Raw genomic sequence first — 22,118 nt, forward strand, 5'->3', positions numbered from 1 at the left:
CAGATAGACAGGCAGGTGGGCGGATGGATGGATGGATGGATGGATGGACGGATGGAACACTCCTGCAGATAGACAGGCAGGTGGGCGGATGGATGGATGGATGGATGGATGGATGGATGGATGGACGGACGGATGGAACACTCCTGCAGATAGACAGGCAGGTGAGCGGATGGATGGATGGACACTCCTGCAGATAGATAGGCAGGTGGGCGGATGGATGGATGGATGGATGGATGGATGGATGGATGGGACACTCCTGCAGATAGACAGGCAGGTGGGCGGATGGATGGATGGATGGATGGATGGATGGATGGATGGATGGATGGACGGATGGAACACTCCTGCAGATAGACAGGCAGGTGAGCGGATGGATGGATGGAGGGATGGACACTCCTGCAGATAGACAGGCAGGTGGATGGATGGATGGATGGATGGAGATATGCAAGTAGATGGATGGATGCATGGAGATAGGTTAATTGGCTCATGAATGGTTGTATGGATTGATGGATGGGCGGACAGACGGATGGGTGGATGGAGACATGCACGTAGATAGGCAGGCAGTTGGATGGATGGATGGATGGATGGATGGATGGAGACATGCAAGTAAACAGAGGGACAGACAGATAGACAGATAGGCAGGTGGACAGACAGATGGATGCATGAAGACAGAGGAAATGGATGGCTAAATGAATGCAGACCAGCAGGAAGATGGACAGACAGGCAAGAGAGAAAGATGGACAGATGGAAACAGTCAGACTGACAGACCAACAGTTCAGTATTCTTAGTTCAGTTTGAAAGTACAGACAGAACAGTGAGTAGAGGGTGCATGTGAGGACAGAGACCGTCAAGGCAGTTACAGAGAGAGAAAGACAACCAGAGAGACTGTAGACAGAGAAAACAGCTGTAAGGTGACTGCAGAGCAGTTGGAAGACAGGAACCGTCGGAGAGACAGTCAGTGAGACAGGCAGTCATCATCTGAGCAGCTGCAGGGAGAGAGAAGGTCAGATCAGTCGCAGAGTTACAGAGCAGCCATTTGGGAGACAGACAGGGAAAGAAGCCAGATAGAGATGCGCCCAGGGAAGAGGTGTCGCTACACCTGGGAGACATGAATAGCCCTGTGGGTGTCTGAATTTGAATATGAATGTCTTTCCTGATTCACAACAAGGGCAGCGACAGGGGCACTTTCATCTGCGGCGAGCGCATATGTGCGTGCGCGTCGTACAGTGCATTAATCACAGGGACGCCAATCCAAACACACCGACCTTGAGGTTACAAGAAAGACATTAGGGCCGTCTATCGTCTCAAAAGAGGGGGGAGAAAAAGCTTTCAAGGTAATGAAATTCTGCCATAAGTTAAATAAAATACTTGTGGGCACAGGCCTGGGCGAAAATATACTTAAAAAAATTAGATTAAATTGGATTTCTTTCTCTCCTCCACCCCTCACCCATCCTTTCTTTTAAATTAGGCTTAAGTGCGTGTGTGGCGTATTTCTTCTTTCTCAGGATAACTGCATTACCGTCCAGAATGAATAGAATCATTTCCAAACCAATTAACCTCTGACAGAACGGATGAGTGGACAGGAATGAGAGCGAGTAGGGAGAGAGCGAGTGCGGTGGAGAAAGAAGCTGATATCTTTGAGAAAAAAAGAAGAAAAAGGGGAAAAGCTCTGCGCAAGGGGACGGAGTGAGTGACAATGGTCTAAGATAGTGACGAGACCAGCATGACAGCGACAGTTAGACTGCGGAATGAGGCAGACTGAGGTAGAACACCACATGGCCACCTCTCCCCAGTCAGCTTCCCCTCCGCCAGCCCCGGTGCGCTGCTAACATTAGTATTTGACATTAGTGTGCACCCTGCTCATTCTCTATGCTGAAGAGTGTTTGGCATCCAGCTGCTATGCCTCCATTTAGTTAATTAAAGGCTCCATTTAGATCTGCAGCCTGCTGGCTATGAGCATGTCAATCAATTGCAGCTCTGTGGCTCAACATGGGGCAGAACGACTGATCCGACACCCGCTTCTTCAGCCAAAGTCTGGGTTCTCAAAGGCGCCCAGATACAAAGACTGCAGCTCACCCAGCTTCCATATTTCTTCCTATAAATGGCATGGACAGACTCTCTTAATTCAGGGCTAGGAGACAGAGAGTGCTGGAAAGAGCATCATCAGTGATTCAGAAAATCTTAAACTTCCCAGAATTTTACATTCTTTTGCCTTCGCTTTAAACCCCAGTAGATCTGGACACTGTTGCCTTACAAACATTGAAGATTCTGACATCCAAATCTTCAAATGCCCTTCCATAAATTGCCCACAATGCCTTTCTGGAGTTATTCCAGGTCATTACATTAGGTAGGACTATGAGAAAATGTACAGTAGTTGATCGATAAAACACATTTATACTAGCAGCCCATAAGTAAAATTAATTAAGCACTTACTCTCCATTCCCGAGAGAGTGGTCTTTCATTTTCATTCCCCTCTTTTTTAATTTTTTGCTCTCTCTGATGATTGCGGTTGGGTTACGTAATTAGTTACAGGCTACAGTAGAAGAGTAAGTGTTAAGCAGGGGGGGGGTCAAGGTTTGGTTGGTTAGCATGGGTAGTTAGCCCCTGTGGGCAGATGCTCTAACTACATTATTATGTGGGCAAAAAGCATCTTTCTCCTCTGACAGCCATTCAAAATATTAGAATATAAATTATAAAATATACAGAACCAACATCCATCATAAAATAGTGCATTGGTGGTGACAATGTTTTAGACATTACGGGATGGCATGTTGGTGCCTGTATGTTTATATATTAATTTTTATATTGTCTTTTTACTGTTTTTTATATGGTTTTTATACCATTTTTATATGGTTTTTATACAGTTGACAGTATTTTACAGTAAAAGTACATAAAATGCAATACAGTCGGGTCGGGTCAACATACATTGGACTTACAATTGACAAATTAACAGGTTTTTACTGTTAAAAGTGTTTCTGTAACAATGGGCTATATGCAAGGAGCGTTCTTTAGAACTTCCGCATTAGCTAATGTAAGCCAGCTCGAAAACTTCCGGTGAGATGTCATTTGCTGGTGTGTTGAGCATCAGTAGTGTAATACTTAGTTTATAATCAGAATATAGTCACTTAAATAGTCAGGCATAGCATTAATTTAGTTATTCAAACGTAAGACGGCATAAAAAATAAATAAATAAATAAATAAAGACGTACCTCATTGTTCCTCCTCAGCTAAATTCAATTCGACCATCAGTTTTCACACTTTTATGTGAAAAAAAGCTTCAAAAATTAAATATTTATTGTGCACTTTAGTTAGATTAAATGAATATTGTATGAAAATGTGTGTTTTTACAAGTGTGCTGAAATCATCTTGCGCTGCACTGACTGACAGCTGCTGTGATTACAAAGGGAAAGCGCGGTGCTCGCTTTCTGTCATGAATCACAAGAAAAGTTATTGTTTTTCTTAAGATTTTTTTTGAGTATTTCACATTGACAAAATGTATTTTTAAACCTAGTTATTTTATAATGTTTAATATTTAGTCAAAAACGATTAGAGGAAATGGCTGATATATGCGCAATTAAATGCTACTTTGCCGCCACCTGTTGGTTAAAGTGGTAATTATTGTCTTTTTTTATTTTTAAATAAGTGTTTTCTATCAAATGTTGAATTTCCTACATTTTGAAACGTTCGGTTTTACGATGGGGACAATCTCAGAAGGATGAACAAATAATGTTTGTGGTCATCACATTAAAAATAACATTTGAAGTGCTGGGGGGAAAAAATGTGTGTCTAATTAGACACAGCGTTTTTAAACAGTCCCAATAGCTTTGTCTTTATTACAATCAATAAAACTGGTTTATTGGCAAATTAGGTAAATGTGATAAGTGCATTAAAATATGAATACAACATTAAAAAGTCAACCATTGATGGTTTTGTGTCGATGTACAGCGACTACAGAATGAACAGCTAACAGTTCACCGGAAATGCCCGAGCTGGCTTAACGACAACCAGGAAGTAACCGTGCATATAGCCCATTGCACATTTTACAGAAGCAAAAAATATTCAAAAAATTCAATTTCAGGTTTAGAATAACATAAGGGTGAGTAAATGAGGACTATTTTCCCTGTCTGCTTCCTTTGACATCACAGCCCAGAACAGTCACTAGTGCTGCCATCAACTAATAAAAATGTCATTTTCATGCAGAATGATTAATCATATGGCATTTACGGCTCAGGTGATTGACTCAAAACAGTATCCAAAACTTAGTGCCCATGCAAAAGATGGCATTAGCATTTGAAAACGACACTGGAAATATGCTTTCGCCTTTTCCATATCAACTCCCTATCTCCCTTTGAAGGGCAAGAGGATGTTATTGGACTGCCTGATCTCTCTCCAGCTCAGAATTTAAATAAAAATATACAAAAATCTATGCAGGCAACTCAGTGACAGGGTGTTTTTGCAAAAAGAATTGAAGGCATCCAGAAGGAGCTGGTCTTCTCTTCTCTCTGTATTTAAACAGGTGTACGCCCTGCCAGGTCTATAATGAGGCTGCTCTTGGATTCCAAAGTGGACCATGGGATTAACTCCTGAGAGTAATGCTTCTCCTTGGACGGGTTATATAGCTGTCAGGAGAGGGTCTGTGCTCACATAAGGTACCGCCCATTAAAATGCTAATGTGCAGATGGAGATAAAATAGAGGGGAAATAAAAACACCCCACCTCAGCGCTGTGTCTGCAGTGTTACGCACACTAATACACTTACGCATACAGGTCTTCTCCAACCCCCCTCCTCCTGGCATAATTCAATCAGGGGATTGAATGGATGAGATCGCTTACCCTCTCCATTTCCTAAAGCACTTGATCAGATTAATTGATTGCCCCCACCCCCCTTCACTCCCCCCTCCGCAGTCAGCAGCATGATAGCAGGAATCAAGTTTATATTGATGTTTGCTATGAAATGTTTCTTCAATTTTACACCCATGTCACAACTCTTGGCAAAAAAATGACAACATAGGGCAAAATAAGGATGGAACACTCCTGCAGATAGACAGGCGGATGGCTGGACGGATGGACAGATGGGAAACTCCTGCAGATAGACAGGCAGATGGATGGACGGATGGGACACTCCTGCAGATAGACAGGCAGATGGATGGACGGATGGGACACTCCTGCAGATAGACAGGCGGATGGATGGATGGATGGATGGATGGATGGATGGAACACTCCTGCAGATAAACAGGTGGATGGATGGATGGATGGATGGAACACTCCTGCAGATAAACAGGTGGATGGATGGATGGATGGATGGATGGATGGATGGATGGATGGGACACTCCTGCAGATAGACAGGTGGATGGATGGATGGATGGATGGATGGATGGATGGATGGGACACTCCTGCAGATAGACAGGCGGATGGATGGATGGATGGATGGATGGACACTCCTGCAGATAGACAGGCGGATAGGTGGACAGATGATGGATGGGACACTACTGCAGATAGACAGGCGGATGGATGGATGGATGGAACACTCCTGCAGATAAACAGGTGGACGGATGGATGGATGGATGGACGGATGGATGGATGGATGGATGGATGGATGGATGGATGGAACACTCCTGCAGACAGACAGGCAGATGGGTGGATGGATGGATGGATGGATGGATGGATGGATGGATGCTAGTTCATTTTAATGACCCCCTAAAAAGGCTCAAACTCAAATGTATGATTTACTGATTCAAATCGGTATAATGACTCAATCATTGACTGAATCGGTCCTTGACTTGTACACTGAGCTGCAAGTCATTAACAAAACGAATCATATGGAACCAGACTTAAGTGGAATCAGAAACAGAATCATTACATTTCTCAAAAGCTTGTCCATAACAACACAAATGTTCAGCACAAAAATAAATGCCAATTCAGCCACAAATCTTATTGGCTGGCCAGTATTCTTCACAAGTTCAATGGCAAAGAGATAAGAACACCTCTTTGTAAAAAACTGTCACATTCACAGCATGTGAATGTTCATGTTGATCTGAACAGATGCATTACCAGCCATTCATTCAAATTAAAATGTATGGCACCAAATTTTTCACACTGAATATTCATCTTAGTGTGAACAGGCATTAAAGCTAGTTCACAATGCCCCAACAAACACCATAATCAGTGATTGCTGGCAGTTTTTTGAATCAGTATGTTAATTGTCTTGCATTTTGTTGCAGTCTGTTTTAAAATGTTCATCCGTCGTTTGTTGAGTTCTAGAAAGATTGAGAAGTCTGGTGTAATTTTCCAAAAATGCTGAGGTAACCTGACTTCATTGCTAATTGTTGCCATGGCGATGACGTAAGCGTCCTTGTCCACTCCGTAGAAACAAAAGAACAGAAGTACTATTTGTTTGTGCTGAATGTTTTTGTAGTGAATGGATTAAAGCATTTTGTTATTTTTTAAAGTAGAGAAAACAAAATATGTGCTAATGTAATTACACATTTAATCATATGCAGAAACTCTTTTCTTTTGGGGGGTGAGAAGAACTGGGGCAGTCGTAGCCGAATGGTTATAGTGTCAGATTGGTAACCCGAAGGTTGCGGGTTGCAACTGAGGTGACTGAGGTGCCCTTGAGCAAGGCACCTAACCCCCAATCACTCTCTGGGTGCCACAGCAAAAATGGATGCTCACTGCTCTGGGTGTGTGTCCATGGTTTGCAGTATGTGTGTGTGTGTTCACTACTCACTGCTCCTGATTAACTTGGATGGGTTAAATGCAGAGGACAAATTCCAAGTATGGGTTACCATACTTGGCCTTCACGTCACGTCACACTGACACATTGACACATTGACTGGCCAGATTCTCATCCCTATCAGTGACCAGGTCATCAGATACCTCTTTCTCTCCTCCTTCTCTCTCTCTCTCTCTCTCTCAATGGAGATCTCTGGAAAACACTTTGGAACACCATAAAATTGATGGACTGTTCTGATAGCAACAGGGCCAAATGCGAGAGATGCACAAACACACAGAGCGAGAAAAAGAGTGAGAGAGAGAAAGAGAGAGACCTCCTGCTTACTCTTATCAGTCTACCGCACATGTTCTTAACACACCACATGTCAAAGCTTCAACTGCGGAGACAGCACGAGAGAGAATTGTGAGGACTCAGAAAGAAACTAAAAATATCAGTTCTCTACTTCACATTCCTGTGCATTCAAACGCTGCCCTTGACATTTAAACAGCAGCGTCTGTTCTCATACATCAACACACACGTACATCTCCTGCCTGAATACACACATCTGAAGGCTCACACATGAGCTAAAGTTTCAAACTCAATGTTTAAAGATGCAAACGCACACAGTAATAACCAACTCGTAGAGGCCTTCTAAAGGACTATGTTTACCATGAAGTAGAAAGACAGGGAGGTACATAGGAGAGGAGAAGGGGAAACACTTTGAAACGCCTGCAGGAATGCACTGCTGCTCCCTGCTGCACAGAAAGGGGGATACACACTCAACAGAGGACTTGAGACGAGTTGAGACAACACGAGATGAGAGATACAGATGTTAAAAGGCATTAGACACATCATCTTTGGTCATCACAAAGGTCAATCCTTACAAATGTACTCTTTATGTTTGTTGGTTTTGAAAAACTTTTATACAATTTTCAAGAAAATTTTACAGTTAATAAATGTCATGTGGTGTAACCATAAAAAGTACAATTTTACAACTCTGAAAACATTTGAGAGCACACATCTTAACTTTTTACCTTTTTTTAAGTTTTAAATACATTTTCCAAGGTTAATTTTTTGTTTACATATAATGAATTATTAATTCATAAATATCATTATTTAAATATAAAGTCGCACCACATGACATTTTACATCTTGAACATACCTTGCTTTGTCAAAAAAGTCCAATTATCCAATTATTAGTTTTAAGAAAATTTTTGACCTTGACACACTGTCATGAAGGTCTGCAGGGGTACCATCTATAATATAATTTATCATTTTTCTGCATGTTGGTTACATCACACGGTGTTGCTTCTGTAGGCAAAAGTTTTAGCAAAATAATAAGCAGAGAAGCAATTTTGTTAAAATATTATATTTATTAATAATAAAAGAGTTATATCTAAGTGCTTAAGTGTTTTTGTCAAGAATTTCATTATTCTAAAAGCACAATATGTAAGATTTTTGGATTAAAATATCCAAAAACCAACACACAAATGTATCTAATATGATAAAACAGCGCTGCTTTACCCCACATACTCTTGACCGGAAGAAGCGGAAGCAGCTGCTGCAGTATAATAAAACTTCAGCTGCTCTCGAGACATGTGTCGCGCATGTCTCTCATTAGCAATCGCTCCAGCGGCCTCATTTTTGCTCGCACAGCACTCGGCCCTGCTCTGCTTCATACTACAGTAACATTAATAATCTCATCCATGAACATGATTTCTGCCGAGTCCCATCCCAATTCTTTTCCACCGGCTGTAGACGTGAAGACAACACTTCCCATGATTCCGTGAAATTAAGGCATCATTAAGCTATGCCTTTGTTTTGAATAAGCGACCTCTAGTGGTGAAAATTTACATATTGTGCCTTTAATTGAGCTTTTTTCTTTATGATATCAGGACAATTGTATAACCCTGATATGTATGCCCCCCAAAAAACTGAAACTGAATTTTAATTAAGAAATTAAAAACATGCTCATGTAGAATCGGGTGTATTCAAACCAATTTATATATTTTTTTGAATAAATGAATATATCCGGAGTGTCATGTCATTGACCCAATGACAGACCTGCATTGTGTTGGTCTGATATCACATGATTAAACCAGCTAGACAAAAACAAGACTCTATTACTGCTCTCTCTCCCTCTATTTTAGACAGATTGATCTGGTCACCTCATCTTGAACTATTGCCCTAAGGGTTCCTTTGTGCTAACACAGCTGTTCCCACACACTTCACATAATAAACAAGCCGTTCATACGCACAGGCACTGCTGCCACTTACACTAACATAAACCTAATGAAACACTTACAAATGCTCTCACCCTGAGAATGACCTCTAGGTGACCTGGTACCCCTTATATCACAGGAGTCGATGGGGGCATGATTTTACTCACAGATATGTGTATTATATTTATGGAGCGAAGGCGTGTAAATACTATGTGTGAAAAGCAGAATCAAATCAACGGCAGCATGCGAAGGGAAATCAATAAGCATTACAGATGCATTAGATGTGACAGCTACAATTTCATACACCACTTCCTGTCGGCTCCCAGCAATTTCATAACAACACAAAGAAAAAGAGACATTATTTTTTCAAAATGTAGGAAAATTCATTTTGAAATTTGCTTTTAATAATTCATGCCGAGGCTTTCAGAGTTTTTAAACCTGGAAAAAGAGAAATGCTCATGAAGGAGAGAGAGGTAAAGTGTTTGTTTTTGTAAGTTGTGCTTGTCAGGGGCTGTTCTGATACCTCTGAATTAGTGTGCACACAGCAGGTTAACACTGATAATACTACTGCCGACCTTCATGAAATAAATGTCTAACCTGCAGGCACAAACAGGGACTAGTGACAGTTCACTATTAGGTCAACCAAGCTGTACAACTGCAGTACAATGAGGACAATGAGCATCACTCTGATTGATCAGAGCTCTTTCACATGTTTGTTTTCCTATCAAGGTGAAGATCGTTCAAAGGTTTGGGGTCAGTTCATTTTTTTTTATTCAAACACTCCCGTGTGTATCTGTGTAACCGCTCGGTGAAGAGCATCAAAGATGTATATTTAAAACATGTTTTTGAAGTGTTGATCACTGTAGTCAAATCACAGACATCTCTGATTGGCCATTGTGCTCATGCACTCAACAGATATGTTTAAGAATCTGCTCGACAGTGCTCAAAATGCTAGGGAAAAATGCTGGTATCGTCACATTTTTAAAATTTCAGTACCGACTTGGTATCGAAGTCTGTACTTTTGACAACCCTAGTCTCTAATGCTTGCCAAGACTGCATTTAATGGATGAAAAATAAAGTAAAAAGAGTAAAATTGTGAAATATTATTACAATTCAATTTTTTCTATTTTTATATATTTTAAAATGTAATTTATTCCTGTGATGACAAAGCTATATTTTCAGCATCATTACTTCAGTCTTCAGTGTCACATGACCCTTTAGAAACCAATCTAATATGCTGATTTATTGCTGTTATCATAAACAGTTGTGCTACTTAACATTTTTGTGGAAACTATGATAAAAACTTTTTTCAGGATTCTTTAAATAATAGAAAGTTCAAAAGAACAGCAGTTATTTGAAACAGTGATCTTTTGTAACATTATAAACGTCTTTCCTGTCACTTTTGATCAATTTAATGCATCCTTGCTGAATAAAAGTATTAAATTCTTTAAAAAAAAAAAATTGTACTGACCCCAGACTTTTGAACAGTAGTGTATATTAAAATGCAATTCATACATAAAGTATTATGACTTGAAAACACGTCTTCTGTGATAAAATTATGAATTACGAATTGAATTGTTGAAAAGAAATCAATGTTTTATTGTCATTTGTTATAAAATATTTTCACAAAACTGCTTATTCATATTTTAATTCTAAAAAAATCAAGGGCACACAAGAAAGCAGAAACATAAAAGGAAATGTTCTCATAAAGAGGATCCCTGCAGACTCTCATGACTGTGTCTCAAGGTAAGTAAGTTTTTACAAAGTTATTTTGTAAAAAGAACACTAGCCAAATTTGACAGTTTGTTGCTTTGGTACAATATGTATTGAGAAAAATGCTATTCAAGTCAAATGTAATTGAATCATAGCTTACTGCCAAGAACAGTCTACTTCAGAAAATTGCCATCTAAATGACATGTAAAGCAATCAGCTACAGATTGTTTTATATGTGAATTTTAGATGTCTGAATATCTGAAATTGATGTGTAAGGACAATAGAGATACACTACATACTAGAAAGACAACAGAAGCACAAGTTTTGTTTTATATACCTTCCATGCAATGCGGTTGCCTTTAGAATCATGTTCTAGGGCGATGGGAAAGTCTCCACGCTCGTAGAACTTACGGAAGGCTGTGGGCTTAGCTGGCCTCTCTTTGAAAGCCCCTGCAGCTGGAGGACCCACCACCTATAGAACACAGAGCGAGAGAAAAGCCTGTCAGATACGGTGTCATCAGAGGGAATGGCAGTCCTAAAACTATCACAGAAAATGAAATGTGTTTGATCCTCTTTCATCCCAATGTAAATCTGCTTCCTTTCTGATGTCGGAGGAAGCATCTATCTGTTTTATAGCGACACAGAACAAACCATAAATTATTCACGATGTCTGCCTCATAAAATACAATCTACCAGATCACACAAAGTATGTATTAGCAGCATAAATAAACTGATGCATTCGCCACAACATACGAGATACTGAGTATGTGACAAGCTAAAGAAAATGAAATGAGAGTTGTTTATTCAGGAACACAGTTGAACTCATGAAGGCCCCTGCAGTGAGAATGTGGCTGCCCGGGGCTTTGCTCCAGGCCTTAGCGTTAAACTCTGACTTCATCTGAAGAAAATCATGCAGCAAGTCACACACCGGTGCTGTTTTGTTTAATTGCTATGGTTGTTCAAATTTACATGAATGCATAAGGCTAAGTTAACAATGCAACAATGCTAATGTGTTTATATGAGAATCATGCTCTTAGCACAATTTTGCATTACAAGATGCATCATATAGCTTCACTGTGGCAACAAACAAACTTTTGCAGGAATGAATCGAGTTACAGTGTCTGTATGAAATATAGGAGTTGGCCCTACTATCCTGAATTTGTGACATATTCTTGCTGTAAATATGAATTATAGATGCCAGCTGTTAACCAGTTTGGCAGTAGCTGATTGAGCTCATTGAATCAGTGAGTTGAACTCAAATGAACTGGATCAGTCCAATTAGTGAACAAATCAGCGATCAAATTTTGGCAAGCAAAAACTTTCACAAGCATGTCAACTGTCAATTGTGTAGACCCTAGAGATATATAGCACAGCTCACACACACTGTCAATTTTTTTCCAAGTTCTAAATAAAACATTATTGGAGTATGTTTTACAAAAAAAAAAAAAAAAAGGTTATTTCAGTCTTTCTAATCCAAAATTTCACTTTTAATTTAATGTGGTGCTTGGCATCACGCGAAATCCCAAATTGAATGGACTCCCATTTAAATAACTGGATTTCACCCACAAAAACTCAGCAAACGACAGTAACTGACAGCACTTTTAGGGGCCTTTCACACAAAACGCATTTTGCAAACATCTTGCATAAAAGCAAAATCATGTTCTACAGTATATGAATGTCCCTTTAAACTGTTCTTTGTGAATTGACCATTCGCAAAGACCCGCCTTTTTTAGTTACTGTTGTAATGTCCGACAAGCCATGCCGCTCTCATGCCACACATCATGTTTTCACAGTGAAAAATACTTAGCGGAGCAAAGAGGACACTGACAACGTATCGACAGACAAGACAGAGCAGGTTACTTTTGATATGAAACAAAGTTTATCATTTTTAAAGAAATTTAAACAATAAATACCATTTTGTGGCTCTTTAATGTGTCATGACAGATCGCTGTAGCGCCTCAGATCAAGCGGCTCGTGAACCGATCATCTCTTCTTACTAATTAATTTATATCATCAAATAAACATGAATGAACCACATTTCAACCACAGAAAGACATCAGTACACATAATTTTTCAAGTTCAAGTTCACAGACTGCTTTGTCGGACAAAATAGCGGATTCGGCGTTATGACTGGTTAGATCGCCTGTCAATCAAACTCCCGGCGAAGGGTCAATTCGATCAAGCAATTCACTGAAAAGATCCGACTCATTTACTGTACTTCTCTCAGGAACCTTCATGAACGCTTCATGAAATTCCAGATTGCATGGATTTCTATTGAAATGACTGGATTTCAGCTGTGATAATTCAGTGAACAACAGTAAATATGACTGTACCTTTAGGGGCCATTCCAAAAGAATTAGATTTTTGCATTCCACTATGCTAATTTTCCATTGTTTTTCTATGTCAACATGCCGTGTGTCCCACATCTAACTTCTTTTGCAGCATCACGCATGATATTTAAAAAAAAACGTGTCTCTTTTTTCATTCCCCAACCCTGCAGGAACTTTAATTTTCTAAAAATAATTAGGGCAGATGTCAACATTTTCAACGAATAATGACTAAAAAGGAATAATAGAATTTTCATTCTTGGGCAAACTATATTTCATTAAAGAAAAAATAATAATAATAATAATAATAATAATATATAGCTGCACCAATGCCTGTGAGAAGATTCACTCTGGTACATGAGACTCACTAGTACACAGTTAAAATAATTTATTTACATAGCAGCAGAATGTTAACAGCCTGTGATGAATAGGCAGGAAGTACATGTTCACACAGTGAAGGTCAAGTGGGCACTTCCTGTAAGTGAAGGAAGATGTTGACAGCACAGTCCATTCTATCTGCCGTTGACCTGAGAACACACACACTCATCTAAGAAGTGAGTTGTGAGTCCTCAGCCATCTCTTTCTATGAAAGCTGTGTTTCAATCACTGGAAACCGCTCTACTTCAGGGAGAGAGAGCAGCTCATTAATCCTCGGGCTGACTTCACATTGGAGATGGTGTAATTCCACGAAGGTGATCAATCACCTGCCCAAGCTGAGGCCACATCTCTCTAGCTCTCTCTGGGCTCCTAAACTGCTTCTGAGAGCATCTGATGGATGCTTGGTGAGGGGCTGCAGCTCTTCGCTTGGGCAGGTGAAACCCACATTAACATGTCCACTGCTCTCTCTCGCCTCCTTCTCCCACAGGACACATTCCCCTGACAATATCATTCAATTTCTGATTATGTGTGTGTGTGTGGCTGGTGACTCACCAGGTTTAGCAGAAAAAACAGAGGCTGCTCTGATAAGGTCAGACTGCACATAACCGCTGCAGGCAACTAAATTACCTCCCTTTATTCATGGAGCATTCACCTCCACACTCCACACACATACTCACCGATCCACCTACTAATACACATGCACACACAACCTAAAGGGAAGGTTCCCAAGAAAAGTCAACCAGCACCAAACTAATCAATCATTCTATCTATCTATCTATCTATCTATCTATCCATCCATCCATCCATCCATCTAATCTGGAATGAGTAGTATAATTCATTGTAGCAAATGGGGAAATATGAGCGTCAGCCGTTTAATATGGTGTTAATGTCCATAAAACCATAGAGGCTTTTCTCTCATTTTGTAACTTTCCTAAATAATGATCCAATTTATATGAGACAGACAGATATTATATAACGTTTACACTGCAAGTGTGAGATTTTAAATGAACATAGCCTTCTGTGATGGTGATAAAACTCTGATATAATATCACTGTCTGGTTTGTTCGGATACGATTTCTGATTTCAACTTTCTTCAGTGACATGCTAAACATACACTACCATTCAAAAGTTTGGGGTCAGTAAGATTTTTTTTAAAGAAATTAATACTTTTATTCAGCAATGATGCATTAATTGACCTAAAGTGACAGTAAAGATTTATAGTGTTACAAGATTTCTATTTCAAATAAATTCTGTTCTTTTGAACTTTATCAAAGAATAAAAAATGTATCACAGTTTTCACAAAATTATTAAGCACAAGCAGCACAACTTTTTAAAACATTGATAATGAGAAATGTTGAACACCAAATCAGCATATCAGAATGATTTCTGAAGGATCATGTGACACTGACAATTGGAATAATGGCTGCTGAAAATTCATTGTATTAAAGGATTAGTTCACTTTGAAATGAAAATTAGCCCAAGCTTTACTCACCCTCAAGCCATCCTAGGTGTATATGACTTTGTTGTTCCTGATGAACATAATCGAGGAAATATTAATAAATATCCTGACTCATCTGGGCTTTATAATGGCAGTGATAGGGTTCAATGAGTATGAGCTAAAGAAAAAGCTTCAATCCACATCCATCCATCATAAATATGTGCTCCACACTCCGGAGTGTTAATAAAGGCCTTCTGAAGTGAAGCGATGTGTTTGTGTAAAAAAAAAAAATCCATATTTAAACAAGTTATGAAGACAAGTATCGAGCTTCCAGCAGACCGCCTTCCATATTCAACATACGCAGAAAGCGTAAACTCTTGCAGTTCACAAAGCCTACGCTACGTCATGCGCCTTCCCTATTAAACTTACAGAAAAAGTGTAATTGACGCGACACCAGTTTACACTTTCTTCGTAACCTGTATACGGAAGGCGGTCTGGCAGTAGCTCGATATTTGACTTCATAACTTGTTAAATATGGATTTTTTTTTTTTTTTTACACAAATGCATCGTTTCGCTTCAGAAGGCCTTTATTAACTCTCCAGGCCGTTTGGAGCACATATTTATGATGGGTGCATGTGGATGGAAGCACTTTCTTCAGCTCATACTCATTGAACCCACTCACTGCCATTATAAAGCTCGGATGCGTCAGGATATTTATTAATATTTCTGCAATTATGTTCATCAGAAAGAAGAAAGTCATATATACCTAGGATGGCTTAAGGGTGAGTAAAGCTTGGGCTAATTTTCATTTCAAAGTGAACTAATCCTTTAACATTCCACAATATAATTGTAACTTTTTTTTTTTTTTTTGATCGAATAAATGGTCATGGTGAGCTTAAAGAGTTAGTTCACCCAAAAATGAAAATTCTGTCATTTATTACTTACCCTCATGCCGTTCCACACCCGTAAGACCTTCGTTAATCTTCGAAACACAAATTAAGATATTTTAGTTGAAATCCGATGGCTCCGTGAGGCCTTCATAGGGAGCAATGACATTTCCTCTCTCAAGATATTTAGATATTTAACATTAGATATTTAGATATTTAAATCGGTTCATGTGAGTACAGTGGCTCAATATTAATATTATAAAGCGACAAGAATATTTTTGGAGCGCCAAAAAAACAAAATAACGACTTTAGTGATGGCCGATTTCAAAACACTGCTTCAGGAAGCATCGGAGCACAATGAATCAGTGTATCGAATCTGCAGTTCGAAGCGCCAAAGTCACGTGATTTCAGCCGTTAGCAGTTTGACATGTGATCTGAATCATGATTCGATACACTGATTCATTGTGCTCCGATGCTTCCTGAAGCAGTGTTTTGAAATCGGCCATCACTAAATAAGTCGTTATTTTGGTTTTTTTGGTGCTCCAAAAATATTCTTGTCGCTTTATAATATTAATATTGAGCCACTGTACTCACATGAACCGATTTAAATATGTTTTTAGTACCTTTATGGATCTTGAGAGAGGAAATGTCATTGCTCCCTATGAAGGCCTCACGGAGCCATCGGATTTCAACTAAAATATCTTAATTTGTGTTCCGAAGATTAACGAAGGTCTTATGGGTATGGAACGGCATGAGGCTAAGTAATAAATAACAGACTTTTCATTTTTGGGTGAACTAACCCTTTAAGAGACTTCTTTCAAAAAATATTATAAAATCATACCCACCCCGAACTTTTGAACAGTAGTACATAAAAAAAAATAAAAAAATACATTTACATTTGTTTGTTAATTGATTTTTGCAATTAATACAGCAATTTAGATGTTCTAAGCACTTGTAGCCTATATATTATCAAGTTTGTGTAAGCAAAATCTGACATTTGAGATTTCCTTCTCTCTCCATCTTTCCTTTTCTAGGTAGAATAGGAAAATATGCAAGTAAGAGAAATAAAATTCTTTGCCATCAGGGGAACTGGAGCCTAAAGTCGTGTTTAGAGCTTGATTTAACACATCCCCGCTGGTAGCCTGCTGAATTTTAGTCAGTGTGTTGCCCCTGCGAGGAGACATAGCTCAACTGAGTCACTCCTGAATCTGATGAAAAATGACAACACACAGGCAAAGACGCCAACGCTCACTGCTGAGAACAAAAGACAACGAGGGATGAAACAAACATCATGATTTCAATTATGAAAAAGAGTCAGAGATAAAAAGGTTGAAAATGGTCACATAATCCTGATTCTGTAGCTCTACTCTTGTACAAAACCTAAATAAATGCATTTTGACTTCAGATTGGTTAAGTAAAGTAAGGTAATACTGTACAAGAGCTTTCAGCCTTAATATAGCTGATCATACAGTACATAAAGATCACAAACATTTCCACAGCTCTACAAAAAAAAAAAAAACACAAATACAACAAAGCAGAGTCATAAAAAATATCCTCCTTTAACAACCCTCATCTGCATTTTTCAGCTTTCCCAGTAAAACTCTCCTCCATAATCTTATAATCCTATAAGCATCACCTTCACTCAGTTACAGCACAAAAGTTAGCTGAGAATGAAGATGTTGTTTAGAGTTTAATAGTTTTAATCTGCTGCTGTGCTGTTGGGAAAGAGATAAAGCTTTTTAAAAATCTGTCTTTCATTGCACTTTGTATCAGAAAGAGTATTTTCTATCCCTACACTTATCCCCAGCTTTAGAAATTAACAAGGGCTCAAGGCAAAAATGTTACTGTAAGTGATAAAGATATTTCAAATGTGGAAGTAAAAAGTGCAAAAATATTTATCTAGGCTATTATCTAATAACTGATATATTTCACAATATTCTAGCCTTTTCTATTACATCTAATGTTTCAGCATTTAATGCCTTTACACACACACACACACACACACACACAATAGTGATCTGTAGTTTTCAAATAATTCAGTTGAAGCATTTGATATAACTGAATGCCATAGTGTGTTTTATATGGTTTAGAAAGAATTCCAGAGGGCAAATATTTCTCCTTTATAAATAAAACTTAATTTATAATATTGCTGTACACTAAACTATAAATGCATCGTGGGTAATGTGGAAGACTCGTACAGCTACTGCACATTCAGTCAATGAAAATCTGTCTTCTGTTGTGTCCCACTGCACATGAATTTAATAGTGAACACTAAATGAATTAGAGGACATTACGGTGGTTCACACTCTAAAAGCAGTGCTGGTATGTGGATAAAGAACATCTGCTCTTTGTGTCACACACATGCATCTGGTCACCGGTGCTGAATTTCTGCTGAGCCAGCTCAATGAATCAAGCACACTGATCAGTTTTGCCATGCTTTACATTTACTGCCATGACCAGTAATCAGACTGCATCTATTCAGGTCGTTTAACAGCAAGACGAAAAATAACACTCATGATTGTGAACCATCGGACACGTTCCATCAGCACACTCACTGCAATCTACAAAGGCATCATGACACCTTTATGAGTGTGTATTCCATCCAGATGTATGAAAGCTGAGAGATTTTTTGACTACTGGTTAGCAGTTCTGTTCAGATTGTTCCTGTAATATACACTCTAGGACTGAATAAGGTTAACAAATTAAGCTCCTCTAACTCAATGTAACTTGTTGGTTGAGCGTAATTTCACTCAAAGTTGTCATAACTCAAAAAAAAAAAAAAAAAAAAAAAAACGGATGCAAACTGTTGTGTTAAAAAAAAAAAAAAAAAAACATTATTTTTGTATGTATGTTGTCAAGAGGCAGACTTGGAGACCCATGCTGCCAGTATCTAGATGTTTTAAACTAGACTATTTTGTAATGATTCATATTTCCTGTTATGCTTCTAGTTCCTTTGTAAAAAAAAAAAAAAAAAAATGTTCTTATAACACCATGAGATTATCAAGCTACTGCTGCATTCATAATGACAATAAGCTCATAACATTCGTCATCTTCAGCAGAGATGACAAATTACTTCGTTTTTTGGCTGACAAACACTTAGGCAACATCCCACTGCCGATTTCAAGCTTGACAGCCACCACAATGTTGTCTATAAGCACATACAAGTTTCATTAGTACTGGCTTAGATACAGTGATGGTAGAGAGATGGATAAGATAAAACATGTACATTTTTTGTTAGTCAATCGGCAGGAACACGATCTTTCAACAGGTAGTCTTGCGTAGCCAGACCTTCAGACCGACGGCAGTAGGTCTGGACTCTATCGCAGCTTTCATTGGCCAAGGACCGCCCAAAGGGACGTTTGACTGACATGTAACACCACCAATTACAGTTCTTTTTGTTCCACGTCATGTTTAGGGGCATAAAAATGTAAAGTCGATGTCCCAACAATAACAGACCAGCGTTCATCTAATAAATTTTTCATTGAAGAATGTTGTGCAAGTTTACTGCAACGATGGAGCCGCAAACTTTACATACGTTTAAAAATCCTACGTTTAGTTGATCCTGGTAAGCGCTCATTGTCACAGTTGTAAACACGACAACGGTTTTCTTCCATGAGGGGGTTTGACGTCATGGCATTTGTTTCCAGGCGGACCATTAAAGAACGCGACACACGTCTCCCAGAGATCCTGTAGATTTCAACCAACCAGATGATTTCCTGAAGTGTTTTTAGTTAAGTGTGCCATTGACATTCAGCCAGTGGTCAATGGGTGTGACGTCTGAGGCTGAGACTATTCAACAGGTAAGATGATCAATAGAGAGTAACTTGAATTGCAGGATGGCTTGATAGTAACAATGGGTTTCTCTTACAGATTTCCAGAGCACACACATACACGTGATCAGACAAAGAGACAAGGGATAACGACTTGGATGACAACATGATAGATGTATAGCCCTGATAGCCCAGCCCATGATAGCCCTCATTGGCTGAGGTGCGCCTCATGATACTGCCTCAGAGTCAGCTCAAAAGAATTAAAGTGAAAGTCTAGCATGTGTTGTCTTCTCTTTTAATTGGATATTTGCAACAACTGGATAATTTGTCTTAACAAGCACCCCCCCACACCCCCTTAATGCCCCCTTTTTTTTTGGTTTGGGCCAATGCCCCTCAAAATGTCTGGGCACTTGTAAGGTACAACAGGAACATCTAACAAGTAGGTATCGCGGTAAGAGAGTCTGTAGCACCAGACAATGCCTGAGGGTGTGTGCTCTTCATTCAGTGCTGGTGATGAGGGTTGATGAGTGTCAGGTGTGCACGATTAGTACTCCGGTGAGTGTGAAGGATGAATAATTAAGGGAGAGCCTGGTGTGATCGTGTCAATTTGATTATGTGTGTATGAATTTAAGTGTGACATTCATATAGAAAACCATTGCCTTGTCTGCCATACAGTGCACATGTGATAAAAAAAAAAAAAAAAAAAAAATCTGAAACATTTATCACACAGACACACCTGAAACCACTTGCTGCTAGGGCATATCTAAAGTAGCTGAGGGGGATTTAATTTACTAAAATAAAAAATAATAAATGAAAATGATTTGTCATTAAAATTGAGTATAACATACTTTTTGACATTTAGGTGTAGAAAATCAGAAATTGACATGCAATTACAGTAGGCTTTTAATCAGGCTTGAATATAAATTTGTCACTACAATGTGGTAATCTATAATTACAAGAAAAGATGATTATATTCTTTAGACAATGGTTTAACATCATTAGAAAAAAGCTAACAAGTCTGTTCATTATTTCATTAAGCTATCTAAATGCTCTATAGCTAATTCCATTGAATTGCTGATCTGTGGTTTTTACTTGAGTAATCAGAACAATTAATTGCCGAGGACCAACATCTGAAAAAGCCTAATCATCAAATCCACTCTATCTGCAATTGTTTTAGACCTGCCAGCCTTTGTGATTAACACATCATGGGTGTTTTCTCAGGAGAGAATGGAAGCAGTGCCTCCTCAAAAAAAGAAAAAAAAAAGAAAAGAAAAAATAATGACAAAATAATTGACTGTAAAAAAATGTTTTTTAAAAAATAAAAATAATCAAATATATTAAATAGTTTTTCATGCATCATATTTCACTGAAGTAACACTATATAAAAGTGAATTCACCAGATAAAAGCAGGGAGATATAAGAAAACTATAAAAACGATGTGACTAAACTATCTGAACTGATCTCATTCTCCTCAAACTGAGGACTAATGTTGCCTTCACGTGCTATCAGGAATTTCATAATTCCCACTTCAGAAGTCATGATTACGAGTTTGTTGCATTCAAGTGCTTTGTTGTCAGAATGAACAGGAATAATGGAAAACACCCAGTTTATTCTTGCCTATTTATTGGGAAAATTTTAAAACCAAAATTATATTTGGTGTCCCATGCACTGACAACCATATAAACATTGACAAGGCTATCTGGATAGTCCGCTTGCTGATGATTCTGAAAATTTTCGCTGAATAAAACATACAGTATGCTTCAAATGATTATTCATATATGTAAATATGCACTACATTAATGACAATACAAGACGATCTAGCTGTTGTGGGGGAAAAAACTAATAAATCATACTTGTCACAGCAGTAGCTCTCCCCTCCACCATGTGTAAAGTTTATGGCATGCCCAATCTCGGGAATTTGGGTATCAAAATTATTTTTCGAACTTCCCAGTGGTAAACACGACATCAGAGGGCGTTCATGTGCAATTTTTACCTAGGAAACTCGTACTTACAATCATTCAGATAACACGTGAAGGCAGCATAACTACTGTTAATCCTCAGGTTTTAAAGGCAACCCTCCTTTTCAGCAAAAGAGGAACCAAACAGTTAAAGTGACTTTGCAACAGAAGCTCTTTAAAAAAAAAAACTAATCAAAGGAATTCCTAATCAAAGTAGACAATATTATAAGAGAGGAGTGGGACATTTCCTTATAAATGCACTCAAAGACTGCTCTTCAGAAGAGAAAGCCTGCACTGCAGTTGTGTTTAAAGTCTGAAAGATAATACACATGTAAAAAGACTCAAAGAAACAAAAACATTAAGTGAAAGGTTAGAAACATTTATTCAAAGAAGAGATTAAGCAACAGAAGTTGTTTTTAATTTTTTTGGCTGCCTTGTACAGTAGTTTCCACTGATTTAAGTTATTTTCAAATGTGAAGTTTCAAAATGCTGCAGCAGAAAAGATTTTTCAAGGTCTAGAGACATGTTTTTCAAAAGTTGAACTTCTTTTAACTTGAATGCCACGTTTTTAGAATGCTGTGTCATGCACAAAATGCTGCAAAAGACAAGAGACCTGTGCGCAATGGTTAAAGATGTCCGTCTAACACATGTTTACATTGAAAAACAATGGAAAAGTAGTGCAGTGGAATGGAAAAACATGTTCTGTGTGAACGG

The 22,118-nt window shown here is 38.5% G+C and overlaps 1 protein-coding gene across 2 annotated transcripts in view; it reads right to left on the bottom strand.

Annotated features, from left to right (window-relative positions):
• The window catches only part of pacrg (PARK2 co-regulated), a 118,043-nt gene that overhangs the window by 83,640 nt on the left and 12,285 nt on the right, over positions 1–22,118 (bottom strand). For both annotated transcript variants that reach the window (XM_051868909.1, XM_051868910.1), the window contains exon 2: positions 10,984–11,118. In XM_051868909.1, coding sequence (XP_051724869.1) covers positions 10,984–11,118 — 135 coding nt within the window. The remainder of the gene's footprint in view (positions 1–10,983; positions 11,119–22,118) is intronic.

The sequence above is a fragment of the Ctenopharyngodon idella genome, chromosome 17 (assembly GCF_019924925.1).
Source record: "Ctenopharyngodon idella isolate HZGC_01 chromosome 17, HZGC01, whole genome shotgun sequence".
NCBI lineage: Eukaryota > Metazoa > Chordata > Actinopteri > Cypriniformes > Xenocyprididae > Ctenopharyngodon > Ctenopharyngodon idella.